General features: G+C 37.3%; 1 protein-coding gene across 1 annotated transcript in view; it reads left to right on the forward strand.

The window, feature by feature from the left end:
- dpyda.1 (dihydropyrimidine dehydrogenase a, tandem duplicate 1) overlaps positions 1 to 26759 on the forward strand; it is a 190950-nt gene that overhangs the window by 124800 nt on the left and 39391 nt on the right. Inside the window, 3 exon segments of the mRNA XM_056249222.1 lie at positions 12363 to 12389; positions 12391 to 12484; positions 13117 to 13236. Of these exon segments, the coding sequence (XP_056105197.1) occupies positions 12363 to 12389; positions 12391 to 12484; positions 13117 to 13236 (241 nt within the window).

Here is a 26759-nt window from a genome sequence, read left to right on the forward strand (position 1 = left end):
ATTTTGTAGCAACATATAGGTGTGTTTGGCAGTACCATGGTGCAGTGATGTATCAGATACATCATGTACAATGTTTAAAAAAATGCATTTGCATTATACATGTCCAAAAACATGGCGATGCCACAGTACAAATTGTTTTTTTTTGTGTCTGTCTATAATTGTTGATTATTATGCCAGATGATGTTTGGTACCCTGAGGTATTTGAAGTCTGCTGTCACTCAGCAGGGAGAGAAAGCGTGTTAGGAAACCATGAGCATGAGGCCTGCTGGGAAAGATGTTGCACTCACAGTTTTGTGCATTTTGTGTTTTATTTTATGGATCTAGACCTGTACTGTGGATCTGACAGTACACACATTCTCTATTTCAAAATATAGTGAGCTGCCTACACAGGCAGCATTTTGTCTCATTTCCCAGTAAAAATATCTAAAAATTAATTTACCTGAAAAGCAACACTGCATATTAGACTTGTCATTTGTTTCATTTTTTATTTTTTTATTATTAAAATAAATGGGGAAAAGGTCTACCATTGTAATAAAGCAGAATAATCTATGCAGTGTTGCTTCTCAAGTAAATGTATATACATTTCTATAAATTTACTGAAAAACAAGACTAAAATAGCTCATTAAAATTCGTTTAAATTCCAGTTTTTTCGAGTGCGCTTTCTTCCACCATCTTAGATTCATTCTTTTCACTGAGCTTGGTGCCGTTTAGACCAATTTTTTTATATATATGTATTTTTTTGATAATCAAAAGTAGCACTAACAATTGTTTAGCATAAATACAAATGGATAATTTCATCTTATTTTTGTGTGTTTTTTAAATATTAAAGTAGGGGAGTGCTGGCACCTTTGCGTGGCACCTATATTTTTGAGCTGCTTATTGGTCACGTGATGGTTATAATGCTACTTTAGTGGTCTGCTGCGACACAGCTTGCTAGGTTTTGGAACAGAGCTACAGTTTGTAAATGGTGACTTGAAACTCAACTAATGTGTTTTTGGATTGGAAGCTTGTTTGAGCTCGAGTTACTGATGTGTCCAAATATCAGTTTAGGTGTGTAGGCTGGTCCAAACCTACAACATACAGTAAGACCTGTACAGGTCAATATACAATCCAAGTTTGTCTCCATAAATTTTGATATGATACTGATTTTGCCTCTTTAATAAGGTATAGATTCATGTGCGGTCACACGTGCGTTCCTATGCATGCCGTTCCGAATCAGAGCGCATTTCAGCTCTTATGAATGGCTCGTGAGACGCTGTCGACATTGCCGAACCTGCATCAGTGCGTATCCATTTACCGTAACATTGGTTCTGTCAAAGCATTTTAATAACACTTTTCCATCACTTCATATTCAACTGAAGAATTAGCCGAATTTAATAATCCACAAATAATCTCTTTTGTGGTTCGTAAACAATTTTCATTCAAGCACATAACTCCATTATTCGAATCAAATGCAGCGTTTGTGTTCTTGGCCTGTTGAGATTAAGGTGGGATTTTTGTTGTTGTTGTTGTTTTTCGGTTTCACACCAGGGCATGTTGCCAATTACAGAGAAAAAAGCAGCGTATTGTTTATAGTTTTGCTTATGATTACACCCTCAGCAACTGTGAAAAGTGGAATAGCATCCTGTCAACTGATGTACTTGATAGAAAAACAGAATAAAAGGAACTTTTCTGTGATATAAGCTCTGTTAGGATTTCTGATACATAGTTGTAAAACAGAATAAAATGCTGATAAAAACTATAAATGAAAACATCTGGTTGTTTCTCTGTTTTCAGTTTTTCAATCTTGAAAGCCTTAAACAGTACCTGTCATGATCAAGAATGTGACATGAAAACCATTTCATTTAGATATTCTGCCCTTCTTGCTGAAAAAAACCTGCTTAGACCAGTTCAGACCAGCTTAAATTTCAGTATGGTCTGGTTTCAGATAGGCATTTTTATACTGTTACTGGCACAAGTTGATTATGCTGGTTACCTTTGATAAACCAGTAAAACCAGCATTAAACTTCCCAAGACACTTTATACTGGTCAATAAGTCCCTATAATACTTTTGACCACCACATTAATGAAAATGCCGTCATCATTTACTCACCCTCATGTCATTCCACACCTGTATGATATCCTTGCTTTCGTGAACACAAAATTAGATGTTTTGCAGAATGTTCATGCTTCCACAAGGTGAATGTGAATTGGGGCAAAAAAAAAAAAACATTATTATTCACTAAAATCTTTAATCTTTAATCACACCAACCATTCATTTTTTTTTCCAATCTGTCAAAAAAAAAAAAAAAAAAAAGGTTTTGGAATGACATGAGAGTAAGTGATTTTAATTTTGGTTGTACTATTCCTCGGGTATGTTCATTTTAAGCGTCTCAAATCAGTCAAAAACATCTTAACCCATGAATGGCTATTTCGTAATATACTTTCTGTACATTCTGCCTGAACATGATCACACTGTGTTTTTTCCCTTTGGGTGAGGTACACCGACATGATGTTTCCTCATCAAAGTTGTGTTACACACAGTCTGGCTGTGAAAGTCTGTCACATGAATTAAACCCAGAGGTGATATATGTGACCCCGTGTATTACCGTTTCTCTTTGCCCGTATCGGTCCTGAATAAACGCACACCTCTTCATCCTGCTCACCTGACTATGTGTTATACCACAGGAAATAAACCAGCTTTTCCATCCAAACAAAGACAGAGTTATTTCCCTCCACTGTGGCTGTAAATTCACAGTCATATCCATTCGGTTAGCTGTAGATTTTCCGCTGTAAGACAAAAGAGCTAATCAAAGCCCGAGGGCAGGTATCTGCCAAGAGAACTAAAGAGACGCAATATCATTTAATCACTCCGTTTGGCACCTCGTCTACTCTCCTTGCCTGTGGAAACGAAGGGGGAAAAACATTAATTCAGCATTGTTTCTGACTGCATGAAAAGAGATACAATTTGATTTTAATGGGATGTTAATATTCTCTCTCGATTGCTCTCATTTCGGTTTGTTTAGCTATGAAACGGTCCCTCTTTTCTTAAAGCTGTTTAACATTTAACTTGGAGCAGATTAGAGATGTTTTTGTTTACAAAATGTTAAACATTAGTTTGTTATTCCTGTTTACTGGTGATTAATGCTTAAAACATTAAGGGGCGAATTCACGAAGCAGATGTGTGCAGTATTTTTATTTATTTTTTTAACTTTTTTTTAAACTTTTTTTTTCATGAATCAGTTTAATGCCGGGTTCAGGCTACACGATATCAGCCTGATTGTGGCACGATCCATTTGACGTAGAGTGTTTTGGTGATTCATAAAGGACAATGGGCTTCAGAACGCAATAATCAATTGTTTCATCTCGTATAGTGTGTCATAGTGGACGACTACAGAGCCCCTAAAGGGACACGGTGAAGAAAAAATATAGCACAGAAAGACTAGCATGTTTAATTTTTTTTTTCGGGTTCCATCACATCTGTGAAATTGCCTTTATGATGTTTCCTTGACTATCACAACAGAGTGAAAAAAGACATGGGCTGGCGAATGATAGTGGAGGCCCTTCAGCAACCCAGTGAGTACTGGCATTAGCATCAAGCTAACACAACGCTTCGATAGTTTCTTATAGCATCTTTTATATAGTTTTCGATAGTAGCTCTTCCGGAAGTCAGTCGCTAGTTCCGCCTGCTCTATGACATCACGGACGTCGTTAAAGATGGCAAGCAATGATTGGTCGGGAAGCAACGTGTACTAGTTTGACATGTTTCTTGCTCACAACACAACAAGAATTTAGAAGTCAAAATCGCATAATCTGACACAGTGACTATCGTAACAGACAAAAATATCATGCAGTCAGAACCCGGCTAAGAATAATAAATCCTCTGAAATAATGGCTTGAACATTAAATGAAGTCATTTGCAGTGCAAAAACACCACTTTTCAATGTTCTTTAGAGTCATTGTAGATTGCGCTTTATTCACAAAACTTCATGGCGTTAAATCCACAAACGGACAACGGTAAATGGAATTTAATTTAAAAGCAATGTTATTCGTTTTTGTCTTGTGATGAAAATCACCTCGTCAGTATTTTGTATGGACATGACATGCAGAAATAAAAATCTATATTGTGGCCACAAATTAAGTTCTGAATTAAGAAATTTAGTTCCTACGACTTAATTTGTGGCCGCGTTTTAATTAAATCATGGCGACGAGGGAACAACTAATACAATGTGGTCACGATATAACCAAAGCGAATTATGTCGTGGGAACAGATTCTTCATTAGTGGCCATAGTATCTTGATTTGTGTTTGGAGCTCCATAATTTAATGCCATATTAATTAATCTTATTTTACTCAAATTTTAGTATTTTATGGGGATGCATTTGGGTAAGCAAATTAACACGTTAGCAAAGCGCTTCGGTTTACCAGTGCAGCTCACGCAGATCTAGCGGGTTGGTCCTTGAAAGTATTGGAAACAATGATATTTTTCTATATATTTATTCTTTAATAAACATTGTCAGCGCATAGCTACAGTAATATGTTGCGGTGTAATTTCTCTCTTGTTATTTTTGTCGATAGTATGTTTTAATTCAAATCGTTTTAATTATTGTAATGATACATATTTTGTATCATCTGTGGTAGTGTTGACAAATATTTGAGTCCGTAATTAAACGCTATCTGTGGGCACAAATCATTCTCAGTAATTTGCAATCACAGGAAAAAATGTGTGAGGGAAAGACCTCAGGGGTCACGGAGTTCTCACTCAGGTTTGACTCAGCATCCTTCGGGATCTCATCTTTTTTTCACCTTCCGCCTTCAACACAGTTCCCCAGTTTCGCAAATTAAAACCGGCTCTCGTTCCCAGAGCTATTTTGAGCCTACCAAACAGGGCCGAGTGACAGCCGACTTCCATCATACCTCCTGCGAGACCCGGCAACCCTTAACGAGAGTGCCCACCTTCCGTGACCTTGTGCTGTAAAATTAAAATTTCAGGTGTAAAGCTGCTATTATTCCTGCATTCCTCCCAGCATTCCTTCCCCCGGCCCATTCGCCCCCTCTCCTCACAGCCTGAGGGGGCTTCGGGCCGCTTTCCATCTTTCTTTTTCTCTCCTTCTCTTCCAGTTGCAAAAGCGCTCCGGTTCCCTGCTTAACCTGCCCTGCAGTGACGGCACAGAAAAATATATAAAGAATCCAGCGCGCCCTCTCCTTTAATTTCATACAAGGCCTCCCCCCACCCCCCCACCCACCCTTAACCACGCGGCCACCTGCCAAATCAGTGCTGCCGGAGTCACAGTGCAATGCACTCAGCCCTTATTGCAGCTCACAAGTCGATTTTCATCTCTGAATGCTCTTCAGCGGTTCTGAAAGCTCTCCTCGCCACTCGCTGCCCCCTCCGTCTCCGAGGCACGCCGTCTTTTTAAAACGCTCACGACTACTGCGGTAGGTCCGCTGCGCTTGCAGGCCTGTGAAAAGCACCTCTCCCGGGCTTGACGCTTACTTTTTCCCAAGCAGCACATGTGCTTTTAAGTTAAAACATTTAACTTTAGCGCTGTGGCGAGCAGGACGAGGTCGAGGGCCGTGGGAGGACGGCGCGAGGCCGGTGGCGTGATTACTAATGATGACCGACACCTGCGCGACGCACCGGTCTCGTATCTCTCACAGCCCTCGACCTCGTCCTGCTCGCCACAAGCACATTAAAAGATGAAAATTTATACAATTTTCCGAAATAATGTGGGATACAAGGAGACATAGACTACACTAGGTTTTTAATATTTCTGCTCCAAACTGTATTTAAAAATTATGTAATTTTTTATAGGCATACTTTAAACAGTATGTGTGTTTTTTATATGTATATATACTGATACTAGTGAAGTGGCTATATTGACTTGTATGTTAAATAATTTTATTTCTGTGACGGGGCAACTCAGACAAAAGCAACAAGATTTACATTGCAGATAACAAATTATAACCAGGTAAAAACATTTATGCATTATCAGGACTTTTAATCATAAACGAACCAGAAATGTACCGGGACTCTTATTTTGAAATGTCGATGAGGGGGAGAAAAATTGCACTCTTGCAACCATTCTACAACATATTACAATATAAACTCCACGATGTAAAACATTGTCATATTTCATCAACAGTAGATCATAAGCAATCTATTATCATAATTGTGTAGTATTCATTGATTGCAAACTGCTCTGAAACCTCAAAACTTGCACAACAGCACAGCGTTTTTACTTTGAAACGTGCATTTATTAAATTTTTTTCATGTTTAAAGATAGGGTAGGAAATGTTCGGAGTGGCTAGCAATAGCGAGCTAGCTTTGAAAGCATAAGATCCCAGCCTCCCTTCAGAGCGTCTCCAAAGCCACGCCTCCTTCAAAACATGAACGCGCACAGCAGGGAACAAAGCGTCACGAGAGACGGCGTTAAATACCTCATGTCTCAAAGCACAGAACATTACAATAATAATGAACATAAACAACTTAAATAGCTCTGACCTGAACCACCTGACTGCTGCAGATTCATTTCGGCATTGATAATGTTGCCATTGAAACGCATAAATTCTAGTCACAAACCGCTCCGAGTATAACGTTTCCATCCCTTCCAAATTGCAGTTTGTCGTTTTGGTTCAGGAGGAACTGTAAAGGGTGGCTGCTGTTTCGGTTGCGGTGCTCGGTGACTGACGTCTGTCTCTGCGCGAGAAGGTGCGCGGAGGTATGGAAATACATATGTTGGCAGGCAGGTAGGACATCATTTAGACCACTTAAAGGAATAGTTCACTTAATAATGGAAATTCTGTCATCATTTACTCGCCCTCAAGTAGTTTCAAACCTATATGAATGTCTTTTTCTGCTGAACACAAAGGATGATATTTTGAAGAATGTCGGTAACCAGACAGCTGATGGAACCCATTGACTTTCATACTAGGAAAAAAAAATATCAATGGAAGTCAATGGGGTCCACCAACTGTTTGGTTACCGACATTCTTCAAAATATCGTCTTTTGTGTTCAGCAGAAGAAAGAAATTCATACAGGTTTGAAACAACTTGAGGGTGAGTAAATGATTACAGAATTTTCATTTTTAAGTTAACTATTCCTTTAACTTAGTGACTGCTATCAGGATGTGAAGAGACTTTCAACCAGCATAACAAAAAAAAATGTTTCTGAAACAAATCAACAGTCCCATTAGGTTATAGCACGATTCCTGTTTTTCCATCCCTTTTCCATCCCTTAATATCAATGGAAGTCAATGGGGTCCACCAACTGTTTGGTTACCGACATTCTTCAAAATATCGTCTTTTGTGTTCAGCAGAAGAAAGAAATTCATACAGGTTTGAAACAACTTGAGGGTGAGTAAATGATTACAGAATTTTCATTTTTAAGTGAACTATTCCTTTAACTTAGTGACTGCTATCAGGATGTGAAGAGACTTTCAACCAGCATAACAAAAAAAAATGTTTCTGAAACAAATCAACAGTCCCATTAGGTTATAGCACGATTCCTGTTTTTCCATCCCTTAATTTAAGTCCTCTTAAAATGATAACTAAGATGTTTGTTATACCATTGAAGATATTAAGGATTTTTTATGACCTTAAATTTCATAAAACTGAATTGTTTTTAGACTTAAGGACTTTTCAACACATGCTCCTCTATTTTTTTGATATTCTATCATCAAACACGCGCTCCTCTATTTTTAGTCGCAAATGCGAGTGAAACGCTCGCAATGTCGATCCCTGTCTTCATGTGAAACCGAGCGGCGACGGGTCACAGACTCTGTGCCGAAAGCAGCCCAGCTACACAGGTGCGCGCTCTCTCCATCAAAGCGTGTAATACTGTGTACAGCAAACTGCTTAGAGGGAAAAGCGTCCCTGCTCCAGACTCCCTGGCCCACAGACAGCGGCTCTCACCCCCATCTGGCCTGTAATAAGCTGTCACGGGAAGCCCTCTGAGGGAGCGGCGGTCTCCGGTGCGAGAGCGCAGTTCTTACAGGCAGCATCTGTTTGGTGGCTGGTGTCTGGCTGCGGGCCATGACCCCTGTGCCTTGTACCGAGGCAGGCGTAATGCAATTTCTCATGACCCTTTGGGAGGATGGCCTGTCCAGCTTCCTGTAAGTCTGTTGTTGTTGTTTCCTTCAAATGCTACCACCGTTCGGCTTGTAGAAACCGTTCCCTCAGGACGCAGGGCTCAGTTACGACTTGACCAGCCACACGCCACTCACTCAACCTGCACTGTTGGCAGTCAGCTCTGAATTTGAATTACAGAAAATATTAGCATGAATATTTATAGTAATATTGACAATCATGCATTTTTAATAGTAGTCTGAATACACTACTGTTTAAAGGTTTTTAATACTTTAGTCAGCAAGGATGCAGTAAATTGATCAAAATAATGTATATTAATAATACTTTTCAGTTTCCACCAAAATATTAAGCATTACAACTGTTTTCAACATTAATAATAACATGAAATAAATAGAATTTAAGTTAGACTGGAGTAATGGCTGTTGAAAGTTTAGCTTTGCCATTACAGGATTAAATAACATTTTTAAATATATTAAAATAGAAATATTGAAATATTTCATAATATTACTATTTTTACTGTATTTTTGACCAAATAAATACAGCCTAAAAATGCTGTATTTGGCCAGTAGTTGGCCTTAATGTAAAGTGAACACTAATGTACGTGCCTATAGAGACTGAACACGTAATACGCATGTGCATGACGTCACTGTTTTCACAAATTTGCGTTTTTGTAGTTGTCGTCTAAATAAATGGCCAAAACACACACACAGTGGTGGTGTATGTACAGTTGATATTTGTAAATATTGACATTAGCACATTTTTTTGTATTGGTATGAATACTAATTTGGACGTAATAATGTTAAAATTAATTAATTTTTAATATTAAAATGAATGCTTATCAGCTTCGTACAAGTGTTGTTTAAATTTTGAAGATCGTTGAATTGTCATTTTTTATATTCGTACAATTTTTTGGTATTAGTGTGAATACCTACTGATAAGAATCTTTTGTACAAGTACAAATATGCTGGCAAAAAGTATAAAAACAAAATTGGTGACCAGTTTTAAAACCTAAGATAAACACTTTCCCAAACGAGATTTAACCTAAAATAAGATTGAACCTAAAGTAAAAGCTGATTAAACAAATACGTTACTCATAAACAGTACGTTGCCTACAAGTTTTTTGTAGTCTTTTTCTGCTTTTCTCTTTGCTGTGTTGTATTGCCACTTTTGTTCTTTGTACCACTTTTTTCGCCTGGAGTTCAGGATTCACTATATCAACCAATGAATCTCTCCAGCAACCCGCCAGCACTATCAAACATCTCTCGGGAGCCCAGATATTACCTCTCCCGCTCTGGCAGACGGCTCGGAGTGGACAGGTTCAACCTTACACTCCAGCCTTGTTTATACCCTGTTTAAGTCTTGAATAAATCAGGACAAATTGCTGTGGATGGTGCTCACTGCTGGGTCGAGTGCATAAATCCAATATTTTCATAAAAATAAAAATCTGGGAATGAGTTTATCATCTTAAATGGCGTAACCTTTCATGTCCCTTCTCTTTCAGTGCTTTTCGAATACATTTTGAATACTTTTAGGTGCAAATATAACCCGACTTTATGTGTATCTCAGCTAAAACACACACCCAAGGACGCACCAGATCTCACAACGATTTTTTTTTTCTTCCACTCTTCGGTTTTGTACCGCGCTGAATCACTCAGCATGCCTTAGAAATGGAAAGGAAATAGTCAGGAGGAGATGTGTTTTTCTGTGGGCTTCTGTATTCTTACAAATCAATTCTGGCTAATGGTTTTAAAAATCAAATGCTAACCTTTTCTTGTGCTGGGAGTGACCTTAGAACTCCGCTTTGCACATACAGCTTGCACATCACACTTCTTTATAGAGACGGGCAGACCCATTGCTCAAGGGAATATATGCCAACAGTTATTGGATATGTCAAAACAGAGACCCATTTCCTGTGAAAGAAAAGAGAGACCGGGATGAGAAAGGGAGCTGAGGCTGTACTGAATGAAAGCTTCATGTCAGGGTTTACAGTCTTTTAAAGCATCCCGACTGATCTGACATCAGACTTCGCTGTTTGAATTAAACCGTGTCTGTTTTACTTCACAGGGATATAAAGGGTTTAATGTGGTAGTGTGTCTTTATTTGAGGCCTGGAGGAAAGGGACAGAGGTCCATCCGCTGCCAAACAGAAGATAGTGGAGGCAAAGAAAAGATACAAAAAAAATAAAAACAATTATGGAACGTTATGTGTTTTTAAAAGAAGTTCATAATTAATACTTTTATTCAGATCAATAGTGACTTTAAAGACATTTATAATGTTACAAAATATTTCTACTTCAAATAAATGCTTTCCTTATGAAAGTTCCATTCATCAAAGAAGCTTGAAGAAAATGTTGCACGATTTATACAAAAATATTAGGCAGCACGACCGTTTTCAACTTTGATAATAATAAGAAATGTTTCTTGAGCAGCCAATCAACATTAAGAATGATTTCTGAAGGATCATGTGACACTGAAGACTGGAGTAATGATGCTGAAGATACACAGAAATAAATGACATTTTAATAGATATATTATATTATATATATGTTATTTTCTATAGTTATTTGTGTTCACAATATTATTTTGTACAACAAATAAGAGCAGACTTCTTTTAAAAGAAGTGTGTGTTATTTATTCATTCATTTTAAATATTTATTTATAAAACATATCCTTGATTCTAATTGGTCGAGCCGCGTTCAAAGCCGTTGTAAATTACTCTACAAACATACACCTGTGACCTCATTAAAATAAATATTTTTATAGACTAACCGTTTACAGACGTAGTTTACAGCGAATTTAGAACAGCTAAGGGGGTTTTAGGCCTCTGCTCTGGATCCCTTAGCTGTTCTAAATTCACTGTAAACCATGGCATCTTGGGGCTTAATGCTTATACATACATACATACATATATATATATATATTAGGGCTGTCAAACGATTAATCGCGATTAATCACATCCAAAATAAAAGTTTGTGTTTACATAATATATGTGTGTGTACTGTGTATAATTATTTTTAATACATAAATACCCACACATGCATGTGTATTTAAGAAATATTTGCATGTATATACTGTATATAGACTGAATGTAGCCTATATATAATGTATATTTTATATAAATATAAACATTTTATGTATAAATAACATATTTTTCTTAAATATATACGTGTGTGTATTTATATACAAAATAATTATACACAGTACACACACATATATTATGTAAACACAAACTTTTATTTTGGATGCGATTAATCGTGATTAATCGTTTGACAGTCCTAATATATATATTTGAATCTTATAAAATTTAGCTTTTCATACAGACAGGTGTTACAGATAATAGTTCAGTGAATTCTCATTATCATCATGAATGCTTGTTAAACATTGTCTAAGTTGCAGTTGTGATTTTACATTGCTAAAAAGTATGTGTAAAGTAAATGTACATTAGTGAGACAAATGCAATCTTTTCTCTCCTCAAAAGATTCACAAATACCAAACCCTCTCTCTCTCTCTCTCTCTCTCTCTCTCTCTCTCTCTCTCTCTCTCTCTCTCTCTCTCTCTCTCTCTCTCTCTCTCTCTCTCTCTCTCTCTCTCTCTCTCTCTCTCATCTCTCTCTCTCTCTCCTCTCTCTCTCTCTCTCAGTCTTTCTCTCTCACTAAACAGCCCAGACTGACAGACCAGGGCAGCTTAATAAAGCATGAAATCCTCCTGGAACAGCAGTTCACACTGTTATGATCCCTCTCTCTCTCACACCACCGACTACAGGCTCCCTCTCCATCTATCACTCGCTTGTATTTCTCTCATCCGACACACACACGCACACAACACAGAGACAGAGAGACTCGGGTCTATCAGTCTGACAATATTTAAAGGGATAGTTCACCCAAAAAATGAATATTCTGTCATAATTTACTTACCCTTATGTTGTTCCAAACCTGTATGAGTTTCTTTCTTCTTCTGAACACAAATTAACACAAATTAATTTTTGGGGGGTGAACTAACCCCTTTAAAGAAATAGTTCATCCAAAATGTTCTCATCTTTTACCCTCTCATTTAATTCCAAATGAGTTTCTGAAGAAATACTGAAGATTTTTCTAGTCATTTTATTTACTGTGATGGTGACTAGAGCTTTCAAGAATTAACAAAGCACCATAGAAGTATTATTAAAATAGTCAATATGACTTCAAAGCAATAATCAAAATCTCTTTGATGTTCATTTAAATTCTGCTGTTTTGTTTTCTCATGCTTCCTTTATCTTTGTTTAAGTTTGCTTGTTGGTTTCATGACCCATTTGACCAGGATCCAGAGCTGGTGCGGAACATCTGTCCGGTGGGTTCGGCAGGCTGTCCGTATCCCGTTCTTTGCCAAACTCACCCCTAATGTGACCAACATTGTGGACATTGCCAAGGCTGCACATGAAGGTATTTGGCTGTTTTTATGGTATATTTATACCATTTTGATATGATTATAGTGGCAAATGTATTATTTACTTTGATTCTTTAACCCAGCAAATGCTCCAATGATTCAATCTACCTCAGCTTTCCCAGTAAGAGTCAACCAAACTAAATTTCCCATCATTCTGCACTGCAGCACATAAAAATAATACAATCCAAAGATAAACATCAAATAATGTGCATCCTTTGCCCTTTTTGTTTTTACTTGTACATATGCACATAAAAGTCTTAAAGGTACATTGGCAAAAAACAGCCTGTTTAATTCTAAAGGTCACAGAATGATGGAAAATGGTCATATAAAACTAAATTGCACATTTTTGCTGCAAGAAACCTTGACTAATGTTATAAATGGACTTCAGGGAAAAGAAACAGAAGTGTAGAACATGTCCTCAATAAAACGGGTTCCCAGTCCAAACATTAGAGCTGCCCTAGAAACACGTTCCCCTCACGACCTCGACTAACAGCCTGACTTCTCCTGTACCGAGTTAAAAACTCGACACAAACAGACCCCCAGGTTTTGGGATCCAGATTTTTTTTTAGGAATTTGGCCGTCCTCCCTCCCCTTCCCCATGCCTAATGTCTCTTCCCTGTTGGCGCAGGTGGAGCAGATGGCGTCACAGCCACCAACACGGTTTCAGGGCTGATGGGACTGAAGGCAGACGGCTCTCCCTGGCCTGGCATCGGTCGTGGAAGGCGCACCACATATGGTGGAGTGTCTGGTGAGTGTCACCCACCTCACTGGATCCATTCTTTTCTCCTCTGAGGTTTAACGGGTGTGTGGCACAGACAGACTATGTGTGCACATCTACTTCCCCCCCCCCTGTTAAAGGTGTGTAGGAGTGCATATGAATTCATGTGCATGTTTGTTTGTGTGTGTGTACTCTGGTCACAAGCTCTAATAGAGCAGACAGATGGAATGGAGGTTGGTGGAGTGCTGAGATCGTAGAACAGCTGATCTGCTGGGCTTTTGCTACAAGATAAAACAGTTTGTGCACTATAATGTGAAATATGGACATCTTGCCAGCATATATTATACAAGGTTTGGTAGCAGCACGGCTCATTTTCTACACCATGAGGTGACCATGAGCACATTTGCACTTTCAGACTTTGTGTTTTATTATCTTCAGGTCATGGAAAACTTGGAAATATAAGCATAATGTGGAAGTGTGTGTGTGTATGTATTTTAATTTAAAAATAAATGTTATAATTATAATTTATCAATTATAAATGATTAAATGTTTCTTTTTTTTATTTTATATATATTTTTTTATATTATATTATAAAGCATATTTATTTATTTATATATTTCAGAACTAAAACCTTTTTTTTATTTCTAGGTTTAAATAAGTTACCATAGTTTTCAATCCCAGATTGAGCTTTCTGACTTTTAGACCTCACTGTATGAAGTCTTCCATCTCCAGCAAAGTACGTACTTTTACTGCATAGTATATGAAATGGGATGCAGCTATCGCATTATAATTGCTTTAGTCAGATACTGTCTCCTTTCCATTGCAGTGGTGCACTTTTGTCTGGTTCTGCTGGTGATTATGGGCACATATGAGTCCCACACCTGCCAATGGCCAGTGACTTAAGAAAATGTACAGGCCATAAATATTTTTTACTGGTCATGAAACTGTTTGTGCAAAAACAGGCAGTTATGACACCAACATTTTATACACCAGTGAAAATTCACAATTCTCTATTCCCATTTCGATACCACAGCAAAAACTATTAGCCTAACTAATATACATTTCATTTTAAAACAATATTAAAGACAAGTAAACAGCCAGTAATAAAATAAGAACAAATAATCAAATCTCAAGCAAAAGCACAAATAATTACAATATAAATGAAATAAATGCTTTCCAGGTTTTTCTTACAGTATTTTTCAGGTACAGAAATGTAATAAAATAAGCAAAAATAAAATTGCAATGCATTAGGGGTGGAACGGTACACAGAAGTCACGGTTCGGTTCATACCTCGGTTCAGACATCACGGTTCGGTACGATTTCGGTACAATGGAGGGAAAAGCAAAACAAAAATGCAGAAGGCATTGTATTTTTTAAATAAGTTTTATTAATAAAGGCATAGAACCAGTTTATTTGTAGTGCACTTGCAATAGTTTTATATAATTAGTTTATTAATTAAATTAATAAAAAGACAAAAAGACCTTGCGATATGTTTGGTAGTTGTACTATTAATTTAAAATTATTTTGCTATATTTCAGATCAATATATTTGTTTTCCTTAATTTTAATTAACATTATTAATTGACAATGTAACATTATTCTCATCTGAATTATAAATAATTGATTTCTGTATAAAATAATACTACCATTAAAAACATTCGATTTTCTTTTTTTAATCAATGTAGAATGTGTAAGATTAGTGCTCTCCGAGGACAAGAAATGAAAACCAATGCGATATGACGAATGTCCAAAAGATGGGACCCACAGACTGTTTTGAAATGGAGTTGGATAAATATGTTTTGCTTTTAAAACAGTGTGTGTGTGTGTGTGTGTGTGTGTGTGTGTGTGTGTGTGTGTGTGTGTGTGTGTGTGTGTGTGTGTGTGTGTGTGATTTTGGTTGGGTGACAGTTGTAGGTTACAGTTTGACAAGAGTTTACAGTGTGACAAAAGCACAATGTTGTGTTTTATTGCGAGTGTACACAAATATAAGTAAACACTTTGCAGGTTTAATGAACTGTATGAACAAAATGACGGAGTATGTTTTTTATGTTTCCACTGTTCGATCGCGCGCCTCTCTCTCTCTCTCTCTCTCTCTCTCTCTCTCTCTCTCTCTCACTCACACACACACAGTTCGATCGCGCCCGCGCGCCTCTCTCTCTCTCTCTCTCTCTCTCTCTCTCTCTCTCTCTCTCTCTCGCGCGCACACACACACACACACACACACACACCAGCATTGCAATCTTGACATCGCAGCCTGTTCATTATGCGGTCACGGTCACACCAAACGCGAATAGAGCGTCAAATTCGCGTTTAGTTCGACGCTAGTCCAAAGCGAATAGGACGCGCGTATAAAGCCAACATTTAAAGTGAACGCGCGTTCAGAGCTAAGCCGATGGTACATATTATGTGTCCCTAAAGAACCCGCGTATCTAACAGTAGTTCCGCAATACATTAATTAATTTGCACGCGAGTTTTATTTATTTTTATACCGTGTATTCTCCGTGTAAATTCGTGCACCGAACCGTGACGCCCGTACCGTTTCGGTTCGATACGAATACATGTACCGTTCCAACCCTACAATGCATAGTCTTCACTGTATAATTTAATCATCCTTATTAATTAATCCTTATTAAAGTTACAAAAGTTATTCAGTCAAGAGTAGTGAGTGATTTTTTTTTTCTTTTTCCTTTGTTGTTGTTTAAAACAGACAGTGGAATATTAAGCTGCTGTCACTTTAAGAGTGAATGCACAGATCTAATATACTTATACTGTACACATGCGTTTACTTTCTCAACATAAGTGCAAGAAGACGTGAAAGAGAGCTCAGTTTAGTATTTTAGGCCCTGAGTATAAGATATTGTAGTTGTTCAGGATGTTCCCAGGTAACCTCACCAAAATCTTTAGAGTATAGATATCTTGTTTGTAGCAAGAGCTTTCAGGAGAGCATATTTTCAGACTTGGTGTTCAGCATCAACAGAGAGCTTTGAAATGCGGGTCCTCTGGTTGCCATGGCATATTGACAATAATGTTTTTCTTCGCCACTCTACAGGGACCATGCTGATGGATTTCACACTGATATCTGTCCACTGACATCTGAAGGATTCTGACTGTGGCGCTTTTTTTTAGAGCATTTTCGTTCCATTTATTAGTGGTACTTGCTAAGCTTAAGATTCACTTAGTGTTGCCCGTACTTAGGGTTAGAGATTTGAAATGCAATATTGTTCAAAGTATTAAACCAGTGTGTTACTCGTAATTTATTATAACTAAAATATGAATTACACAAAGTTTTTGTTTAGGTACAATGGGTTTATTTAATAGAACAGAAATGGAATAATAAAATGTAAAATAAAATACTGCATAGTCTTGACTGTATTAATAAGATATATAAATGTATTATTAAATAATTAAAGCTACAAAGGTTATTCAGTAAAGAGCAGTAAGTTATCTTCTCTTTTGTTTGATTTGACTGACAGGTCAAAGCAGGTTTATTAGGCTGCTGTCATTTTAAGAGCGAACACACGGATACATTATTACTGAAACACATACGGTTTACACCCACCTGTTTACTTTCACTTAAAACATAACCGACTGTGTTTACTTAAATACTCCACATTATGGGCATTTTAGATATGTTCAGATTGCAGGTAAATGTTGGCCAAATATGATTTCTTTGCTCATATGCGACTCAGATCAGGTTTCATAGTGTGAACAGATCCTTAATTCGATACAGGTCAGATGTTTTGCAATGCGACCTGTCTGAACAGTCATATAGGAATTCATGCTACTTTTACGTCACTCTAGACTAGAGCAACATTCGACACAATTCTGCGCTCATGGGAGTCACTTGAAAGATTTTACATTCCTGAAGTTATCAAAATAGTTGAGAAAGGTAGTCAGTGGAAGGACAATGATGTGTCAGAACTTATAAGTATTACAGTGACAGCTCTATATACAAGCAAAACCTGAGGGCTCGTATTATAAATATTTAAAAACTCTCCTCTCTTTTTTCGCTATACTGTATATAAATCTAAAAATAAAGCACGAGCACGTTCTTATCCACGACTTATTGTGTTAAATAGCAATTTTTAACATCAACCATGCCCGGCCGGCTCTATTGTCTCATTCATGCGTTTCATCATTCTAAGGTGTCAATAGTGCTGTGCTACACGTATATATTTACATACCGCGATAAACAAAATATAGCAAAATCTATAATGATAGACATTTTATACCGTTGCCACGATATATACAGTCATACCGCCCAGCCCTACCTCAAATCATGCAATCATAATTTTGATCATGATTCAGCAACAAACTTAAAGTCGGCATTAAACGGAAGTTGCGATAAAGGGAATTGATTGGATGGTTGTGGTTTGCTATTGGTCAGTCTCGTGTGAGTGACAGGTTGTCCCGCCCTCGCGCCAGTAAACACGTCATCTCAGAAGAGAAGAGATGTGGCTGCAAGAGTGAAGGAAGTTATTGTAATTAAAGATTATGAGGGCTCAGGAATTTAAAAAGTAATGACTTCTGTTAGGTCCGTTTAGCACGTGTTTAAATTGAAAACAATGGAAAAGCAGTGCAGTGGATTGCTAAAACGCATTCTGTGGAAACTGCCTCATATACTCTGAGTATCTGAGGCACAAGCTCCGGAAGGCAGGGACCAACAGCTCATTTGCATTTTAAGATATACACACAAAAAAAGCATGTTTTTGCTCCCCATAACCCCCCCCCCCCCCCCCCCCCCACCGCTTATTGGACTTATTTTAGACTTATTTTACATCTTGTAAAAAGGGACATAATACGTCCCCTTTAAAGTGAGGTGATAGGCGATTTCTGTCTGCACGAACAACAGAGACCATTGGCTATGCAACAATAAGATAAACTTTTGGCAAATTAGTTGCTTAGTGACTGCAAAGCAATGTGACCACTCAGAACACCTTGCAACACCTTGGCAACAACCAATGGAAAACGCCTTCTGAAGAAAATGTAAAAATCTGGTTTATTCATCATTGTTCTTTATTTATTTATCTTTCATTTCATGGAAACATGGTGATAACAGTGTGATCAAGTATCAAGTGTGGTGCGTTCACTATTGCGTGATGTTTTGTGCCTTAACAAGGCTTATATTCACACACACACACCGTTCTTCAGGGATTCTTAGACCAGCGGTGTGTTCATTCCCTTCCTCAATAATTCATGTGGATGCAGTTGCTCTCTGGTTCTCTGTACTGTATCACTGTGCTATTGCTGTGCTGTTGCATAGTTAATGCCTTTTATGAGGCCTTCTTTCATTGTGTGTGTTTGTTCGTTTGTGTGTTTGAACAGATTGACAAGGGCCAGAGTCTGTCTTAGCTGCTAGCCTCCTATCCATCTTCCTCCATTTCATTCTCATACAATCCCTGAAAACCAGGGAAAAAAGGTGCATTGGTTTTGGAGACAAGAACTGGGCTAGCCGAGGTGCAACATTAAAAATTAATCGTGAAACTATTGCAGCAGTATTTTATGTAAGCAGAACTACTCAATGTCATCTTTTTCCCATTTAAGCTGTGGCAGTTTGCAGCTCGGTGACATCCCCCATGAGCGGAGCCGGCCCCCGACCTGCAAGGGTCTCTCCCCGGCTCCACCCACCAAACATCCATCACCCTCCGCTCTGACTGCAGGCCTACGAGCTGCCAGCGCTGACGCTGCCAACAGCCTGGAAACAAATATACCTATGATGTACTGTTGTTCACCAGGGCTTTAGCCGCAGTGCTTACATTTAAAGGGGACGTCTCATGGAAAAACTGATTTGCTGTTGTGGAAACAGTTGGAGGTACTATGCAGTGCCTCAAATCCTATGCACAGTCAGTCATCAGCTCATTAACATGTGACCGCCCACGCAGAGGTTCAATTGGGATTTTGAGGTGGTACTCTAAGCAAGATATGGCATGACCTGACTCCCAATACCCCAAAAAGTAAAGCTATATACAGTATGTTGAAACCCTCTTTTACGATAGAACATGAAAGAAATTAAAGTTAAAGCCAACTAATGTTAAAGGCACGCTATGAAATTTTTCGCCACTAGAGGTCGTTTATTCAAAACGAAGGCGTAGCTTGATGACGCCTTGATTTCGCGGAATCATGGGACTCGGGCAGAAATCATATTCATGGATGACCAGTAATGTATTAAAGTTACGAAATCCTTTGGAGCAGAACGAGGCCACTGGAGCGACTGCTAATGAGAGACAAGCACGACACACGGCTCGAGAGCAGTGGAGCAAAGCATATTAGGCATGGTAAATATGGTACTCGCGGTAAATCAAGAAAACGAGATTTAAACAAAAAGACTAACTGTGTTGAGCTGTATAACAATGATTCGTTTTCTGTCCATGAATGTATCCAAACAGTTGTTCACCTGTCTAATAAAACACACAATATTTTAAAGCGTCTTTGGTGTTTCCATGGTTTCTACACAATAAAACCGGAAATCGAGGGTAACGCGGGTATGATGTCATTGATTGGCGACGGACGGACACAGTCCGTGTTCTGGTTAAAACTGCTTATTTCGCTGAATTTAAACATTTTTAGAAACATTAGGGATAATGTAAGTACACAAATTAGCAGAATATATTGTTCAAAACATTGTTCTAGTGGCTTTTGGATATTTTGATCCAGAAAACTTACATAGCGTGCCTTTAACAAATAGTACCTATTACCTAAATATATGAATGGATCAAATTAGTGCATATGTGTTTGGAAGAGATAAATTGTTCATTTAAGTTATCAGAAAGTGATTTTATGTGTAGTTATTTTGTCCTTACCTGCAGCGAAGACCTCAAAGCATTAGATTAGACTTAAGCTTCAGGTTCAGAGCTGTGGTTCACATGCTGTTTCTGAGCCAAATAACCACCTCTTATCTGTAGTGATTGTAGTTATTTAACCCATTTGTGTAAACACACATTGTCCTCGTAGGAAGAGACACACATACACACTTCACAGTCTCTCAGAGAGTGTGTTTGTGTGTGTTACAGCTGATAGTGATCATATACCTGTGAGATCACAGGCTCTGACTTTTATTTCACAGACAACTCGCCACACTTTTCGTGCACAACACACACGCTCATGCAGAACGCATAAACAAACACTCTCACATTTACATTTAGTGCTCTTCTGACAGAACACACTGCTTTTTTTAAAGTGCAGTACTGTATAAATAGACATGAAAAAAATATTTTTCTGACTGAATGAATGGCAAAGACAAATGATGCTTTAGAAAAACAAACACTGTACTGAAAACCACCCAAACTTAGAGAAATACAACATGAAATATTCATCCAAAATTTAATTTCTCAAACAAAACATGGTCCTTGTTATTGTAATGTTTTACGGTACAGTGGAGTGTATTACAGTACAGTGCTACTGTAGTATACAATAGGAATAGTTTCAATATTTGTGCTAGCATTTGTATTACTACATTGTGCTGGTATTTGGATTGGTAACTCTTGGTTTAGAGTTACAGTTCAACAGACTGCAGTGTAGTTTAGTGTAGTTTGTGTTCATACAGTGAGTACATTGTAAGCTGCTTCATAACTAGCTTTCTGCAAGCTGTTCATAATTTAAAGTACAGTAGTTCCGTACAGTCATGCTCCATTTTTACATTTAATTTTATTTTGGAAGTATTTTAGCCCTATATTAGAGTGTTTTTATTTTTTACCTTAACTTAACTTTGCTTTTATTTTATTTTATTTATTTTATTTTAATTTTATTATTTTATACTGGTCTGTGTTTACTTATTGCTACAGCTCACTTGTGTGTTTTTTTTCAACAAATAATTTGATCAATTAATCATCATATCATGCGTTCTCACATCATTTATTTGGTTATCATTTTTAATTGGAAAGCCTATTTGTATTGTAGCGTATAGTATGGTATGGTATGGTGTATAGTATGGTATAGTATAGTATAGCATAGTATAGTATAGTATGGTGTATGGTATGGTATAGTATAGTATAGTATAGTATAGTATAGTATAGTATAGTATAGTATAGTATAGTATTTTATATTCCCACACAGCCACAAAACATAACAAGAAGTGATGTTGGTTGGCTTGAATTTTAAGGCCTCGTTTAATCTTTGGTCCCGCTGACCTACCAAACTAAAGTTTTTTTAAACCACCCTCACTTTTTGCAAGTCAAATTTTCCATTTAATGGATTTTAGATTCACTCCAGAGTGTCTGTATGTGGCTTGTAGCGACTGACAATTAAAAGTGCTCTGGGAGGTTCCTTTCAATAGCTGAGCTGAGGCGTGTGTACGTGTGTGTGTTTGTGTGAGTATTGACCTTTCTGAGAGTGCATTAGCACAGTGTCATGGAGTGGGTGGAATCAGGGCCCCTTTAAGAGCTGCAGGATGTGGCCATGGATGTGTTTGCCTGTCTGCCTACCATTTTCAGAGAGAGAGAGAGAATGTATCACATGGTTGTTCCCATGAGATAACCTCACTCTGTCTGTTATGCCCAGCTACTACTTCTTCACTTCTTTTAAAGGGATAGTTCAATCAAAAAATGAATACGCTGTCATAGTTTACTCACCTGTAGGCTATGTTGTTCCAAACCTTTCTACCGTCTGTGGGAATCACATTTTTTAAAGGATATCCTGACAACTCATTCCAATATAATGAATAAGGGAATGAGGACTGAAGCCACCAAGCTTTAAAATTACCCCCCAAAAAAGTGCAATTAAAGTATCATAAAATTGGTCTGTATAGCAAACAATTTGAACAAGTTCAGTTTACTTAAAGGGATAGTTCATCCTAAAAGGAAAATGAAGTCATCATTTACTCACCCTGGTGTTGTTCTAAAGCAGTATGCCGTTTTTTTGGACCACAACAGGAGACATTGTCAAAAAAAATGTCCCGCTAGCACTCGTCCATTTAAATGGCAGTGAATAGCGACCATCATCAAGTTTTTAAAAAACTATTCCAGAGTGGTCCCATGCAACACGTTTCTCATATTCCAAGTGTTCTGGGGAATTGCGATAGGCTTTGGTGAAAGACAAACCAAAATGTAATGTATTATTTAACAAAAATCCTGACCGTGGCCATTGGTCTTCTGCGCTCGACTGCACATTCATGAGACTCTATTGGCGCTGCATTAAATAATATTATTCTCAACGTGGATTTTCAAGTAAACTGAACTTGCTCAGACAAAAACAAAATTTTGTTTTGTTATTTATTTAAAAGCTGTCTTTGGCATGTTCATGAGTGAAGTACAGTAGCAGTGAATGATTTGTTCATGAATCTAATTGTTTTGGTTCTCTAGTTTAACTTAAAGTGATAGTTCACCCAAAAATGAAACTTCTATCATTAATTACTCACCCTCATGTCGTTCTAAACTCGTAAGACTTCCGTTCATCTTCAGAACACGAATGAAGATCTTTTCGATGAAATCTGAGAACTTTATGTATGTGAATATAAAAGCCATCTATTCATCATATAAAGCGATCGAGTCTCTTCAGAAAATTTGGACTAAACCGCTCAATTCATATGGATTAGTTTAACGATCTCATTATAAACTTTTTGAAGCATCAAATTGGTAGTTGTGTAGCTGTCAATGGAGGGATAGAAAGCTCTCAGATTTCATAAAAAAAATCTTCATTTGTGTTCCGAAGATGAACGAAAGTCTTACAGGTTTGGAACGACATGAGGGTGAGTAATTAATGACAGAATTTTAATTTTTGGCTGAACTATCCCTTTAATGATGTAATGATTCAAAATGACTGAAAGCAGTTTACAGCTTACTGGAGGAGAATATATTATATTATGAATATGACTTAAATTTGGGTCTGTTTGTCATACAAAATGATCATGACTTCAGAAGAGAATAATATAATATATTCTTCTCCAGTAAGTCATATTATCGCACAAGTCATATGGTCCCGGTTTCACAGACAGGGCTTAGATTAAGCCAGAATTAGGTTTTAGTTCAATTAAAACATTTAAGTAGCTTTTATAAATGAGCCTTGGAAGAAATATTACTGGTGTACATCTTGAGACAAAACAATGTCACGGAAATATTTTGAGATCTGTCAGTGCAAGTTCACTCTAAAAAATGCTGGGTTGTTTCAACCCAAATTTGGGTCAAATATGGACAAACTCAAATGTTGGGTTAAAAATGTCATTTAAAAAAATGTACAGTTGAAAGTGAAAGTTGAAGTTGGGTTAATTTTAAATTACATTTTTAACCCAACATTTGAGTTTGTCCATATTTGACCCAAATTTGGGTTGAAACAACCCAGCATTTTTAGAGTGTTGCTTTCAGTTAAAACATCTTAAACATGAGACTAGGCTTAAGCCTTGTCTGTGAAACCAGGGAATGGATTACTTGTACTGTATTAAACCTTAATGGTGTTTTTTTTGTCATTTTGTAGCCTGACAGTCTTTATTCACTTTTACTATATTGAAAAGAGTAGATTCATATGGATTTGGAAGGATGATTTTTTGTCATTCCTTCAACATTTTATGTATCACTAAGATTTTATTCCTTCAACCCTCAGAGAAAACACACCTGTGCATCGGTTTCTAACCCCTGGAGCTCCAATCCCACCTCATCTTTTCCCAGCATACCCATGATGCCTCATTCTACGTGCCTGTTGTGGTGATTGTCATGCTGAAAGTAACACAAGCGTGATCTTTCTGTAATGACAGTGAGAGAACGCCACTCGTCTCCCGGCACGTTTGAGCGCCGCGGTCACCCGCTGTACGTTCAGCCACATTACCGTCAAATGCAAAAGCTCACACTCTGAGTACACACTGCTTTCGTTTACTACTTAAACAATCCTCAGAGAGTTTCGACACAGATGCGGCGCCGCATAAAGAAGAAATACAGTCCCAGTTCTGAGTCTGTGGTTCTCGCTCAGGTCATAAATGCATCGTCTGTGTGAGAGGGCCTCTTGGGAAATATGTCGAGTTTTGTTTGCTTGTGTTTTTCTTTTTGATTTTTTTGTTGTATTTGCATCTAGCTAGATCAGTGCATTGCCTCCTGCTTGGTGCGTACGGTGCGGAGGTGATATGGTAACGATGCAGGGAGCTCTCGGCTGTTTAATTCGTGGCCTGCCGTGTTGGACAGAGCACGGTATGGTAGGTCTGATTAATTAAATTCGCCTCGCTCAGGACGGATTTCTCACCGCTGTCAAGATTTCAATTTTATGTTAAATATTCTCTAAAGGGCAGGCCCTTAAATCTTATGGGCGGGCAGCGGCAGTGGGCTGTGAACATAACCATAGGCTAACTGCTAATGATAAGAACACGCACCAGAAGAGGCATCTATAACGCACTCGCTGAATTAGATTGTCAATCACTCCTGTGTCCATCCACCCAGTAAAGGACCAAACAGTCAAACATGAGCTTGAGACTTTGATATCAGCGTGTCAGTATTCAGTGCATACATAGATGTCTTATTCATCATAAACTAATTAATGTGTTAGGTTAAATTAAGTAGCTTAAAGGGTTATAACGTGGAACTCAAGGGAATAATAATACGTACACTGGCATTCAAAAGTGTTGCTTTTTATGTTTTTGAAAGTCTCTTATGCGCACCAAGGCTGCATTTATTTAATCAAAAATACAGTAAAATCTGTAACACTTTGAATGTGAAATTTCATTACAATTCAAAATAATTTTGTCTATTCTTGTTCCATTCTTGGTCTATTTTAATATATTTTAAAATGTAATTTATTCTTTTGATGCAAAGTTGAATTTTCAGCATTATTAACTGCAGTCTTCAGTGTCACATGATCCTTTTCAATTGCTGCTCGAAAAACAACAACAACGGTCTCGTATTATTATCAATGTTGACAACACATTCATACATTTTTGTGGAAACTGTGATGCATTTTTTTTTTTTCGGGGGTAAAAAAACAGCATTTATTTAAAAGATATATATTTTTTGTAACAATGTAAATTACTTTACTGTCATTTTTTTACTTTGCAGAATGAAAGTATTAATCTCTCTAACTCCAAACTTTTGAATGGTGGTGCACATTGCATATACTATACTATGAAGGTCTGACACCATGTTGAAAATATGGGTTTCAGAATTTAATTTAAACCTGGAAATAATCATCTTAATATTGAAAACTTTTGAACTATAGGAAACATTATGAACATTTAGCGGGATCTGCAGAAGAGCTTTTTTGAGCTTTTTTTTAGTCAGGGATCGATAAATATATCTTTGTGATTTATTTATGCAGCGGCGTAAGTGATTTCAGTGCATGCTTTGTCCTCATTTGCATCATAATTGGATTAGTATTAAATAGGTGGGAAATTTAGAACAGGTTACAGTACATGGCTTTGCACATCTAAAAGTAATAATGAGTAGTTTAAGCGTTAATTACAGCACATCATCCGCCCCCATACTTACCTTACTTTGTGAGCGGGTTTTTATAATTACAAAAACCTGCTTTGATTAGAGGTAACAACGGTGTACCGTAACTTTTCAGATTTCTTCAACATGATGTTGTTAAGATCAGATAAATAATAAGGCTTGTGTTCTTATTCTACGCAACCTGTACAGGGTTTGTAATTCAGGCATTCGAGCCATGAATAAATGCGTTAAACTGGCTATGATGTTATGTAACATCTGCTTCTATTTGATGCATTTCATTTCGTCCTTACGCATCCCAGTTAGTTGAACAATAACTTACTATGTGTAATCGTCTGCCAAATGCATGCACTTAATTGTGAAGCACAATCATATTTAAAATAAAAACAATTAATGCTGAAAAAAATTTTATTTGAAGGGAAAAGGCATTTGGGTGGGGGGTTCACACAAATTTCACAACTGAAAGTGTGATATGGCTTTTATTCAACAGTGATACGATAATTTAATATTGGAAAGCTTACATTTTAGATGCAATATGCCAAATTATTTTGTCTGTTTTTGTGTGAACGTGAAAATGGTTACAAAGGAAAAGCTTTGAAACCACCTCAGCCATTATGTTGGGGGAAAGTCACTTTTAAAAGTAATGTGTTGCAATATTGTATAACTCCCTGAAAAAGTAACTAGTTACGTTACTTAGTTTATTTTTTATGGAAAGTAATGTGTTGCGTTAGGTTTGCCATCTTCCACGCCTTGCAGGTGTTTTTTTTCTTTTTTACTCAGAACTTAACAACTATTAACATACATCTTCATTTTCTTTTAAAAACACATTGAGAATATTATATTCGTACCACTCCTGACACAGGGGTTTGTCTGTTCCCGTGTACGCATGAGTGCACATGTCTAAGTGACAAGGTTATGGAGAAGGGAGACAATTTTAATTCAATTGTTTGAAAAATAAGTTTAATCTAATTAATTAAACTAAAAAGTAATGTGAAATATTTATGTGTAAATGTATGTGTTAAGTTACTCATTACATCAATCTGATTACATAATGCACGTTGCTTTTCATGCGTCCAACCCTGTTCATTATATACAAGAGCCAGTGTACCTTGGAGCAAAGGTATGCTTGATTGTTGTGGTTGTAGAGTAGAGTGTACCATGTGTTTTTTTTGGTCCTTTTCCCATTCATTAATCATTA

Source organism: Rhinichthys klamathensis, unplaced genomic scaffold, assembly GCF_029890125.1.
Source record: "Rhinichthys klamathensis goyatoka isolate OS25496 unplaced genomic scaffold, OSU_Roscu_1.1 h1tg000059l_1, whole genome shotgun sequence".
NCBI lineage: Eukaryota > Metazoa > Chordata > Actinopteri > Cypriniformes > Leuciscidae > Rhinichthys > Rhinichthys klamathensis.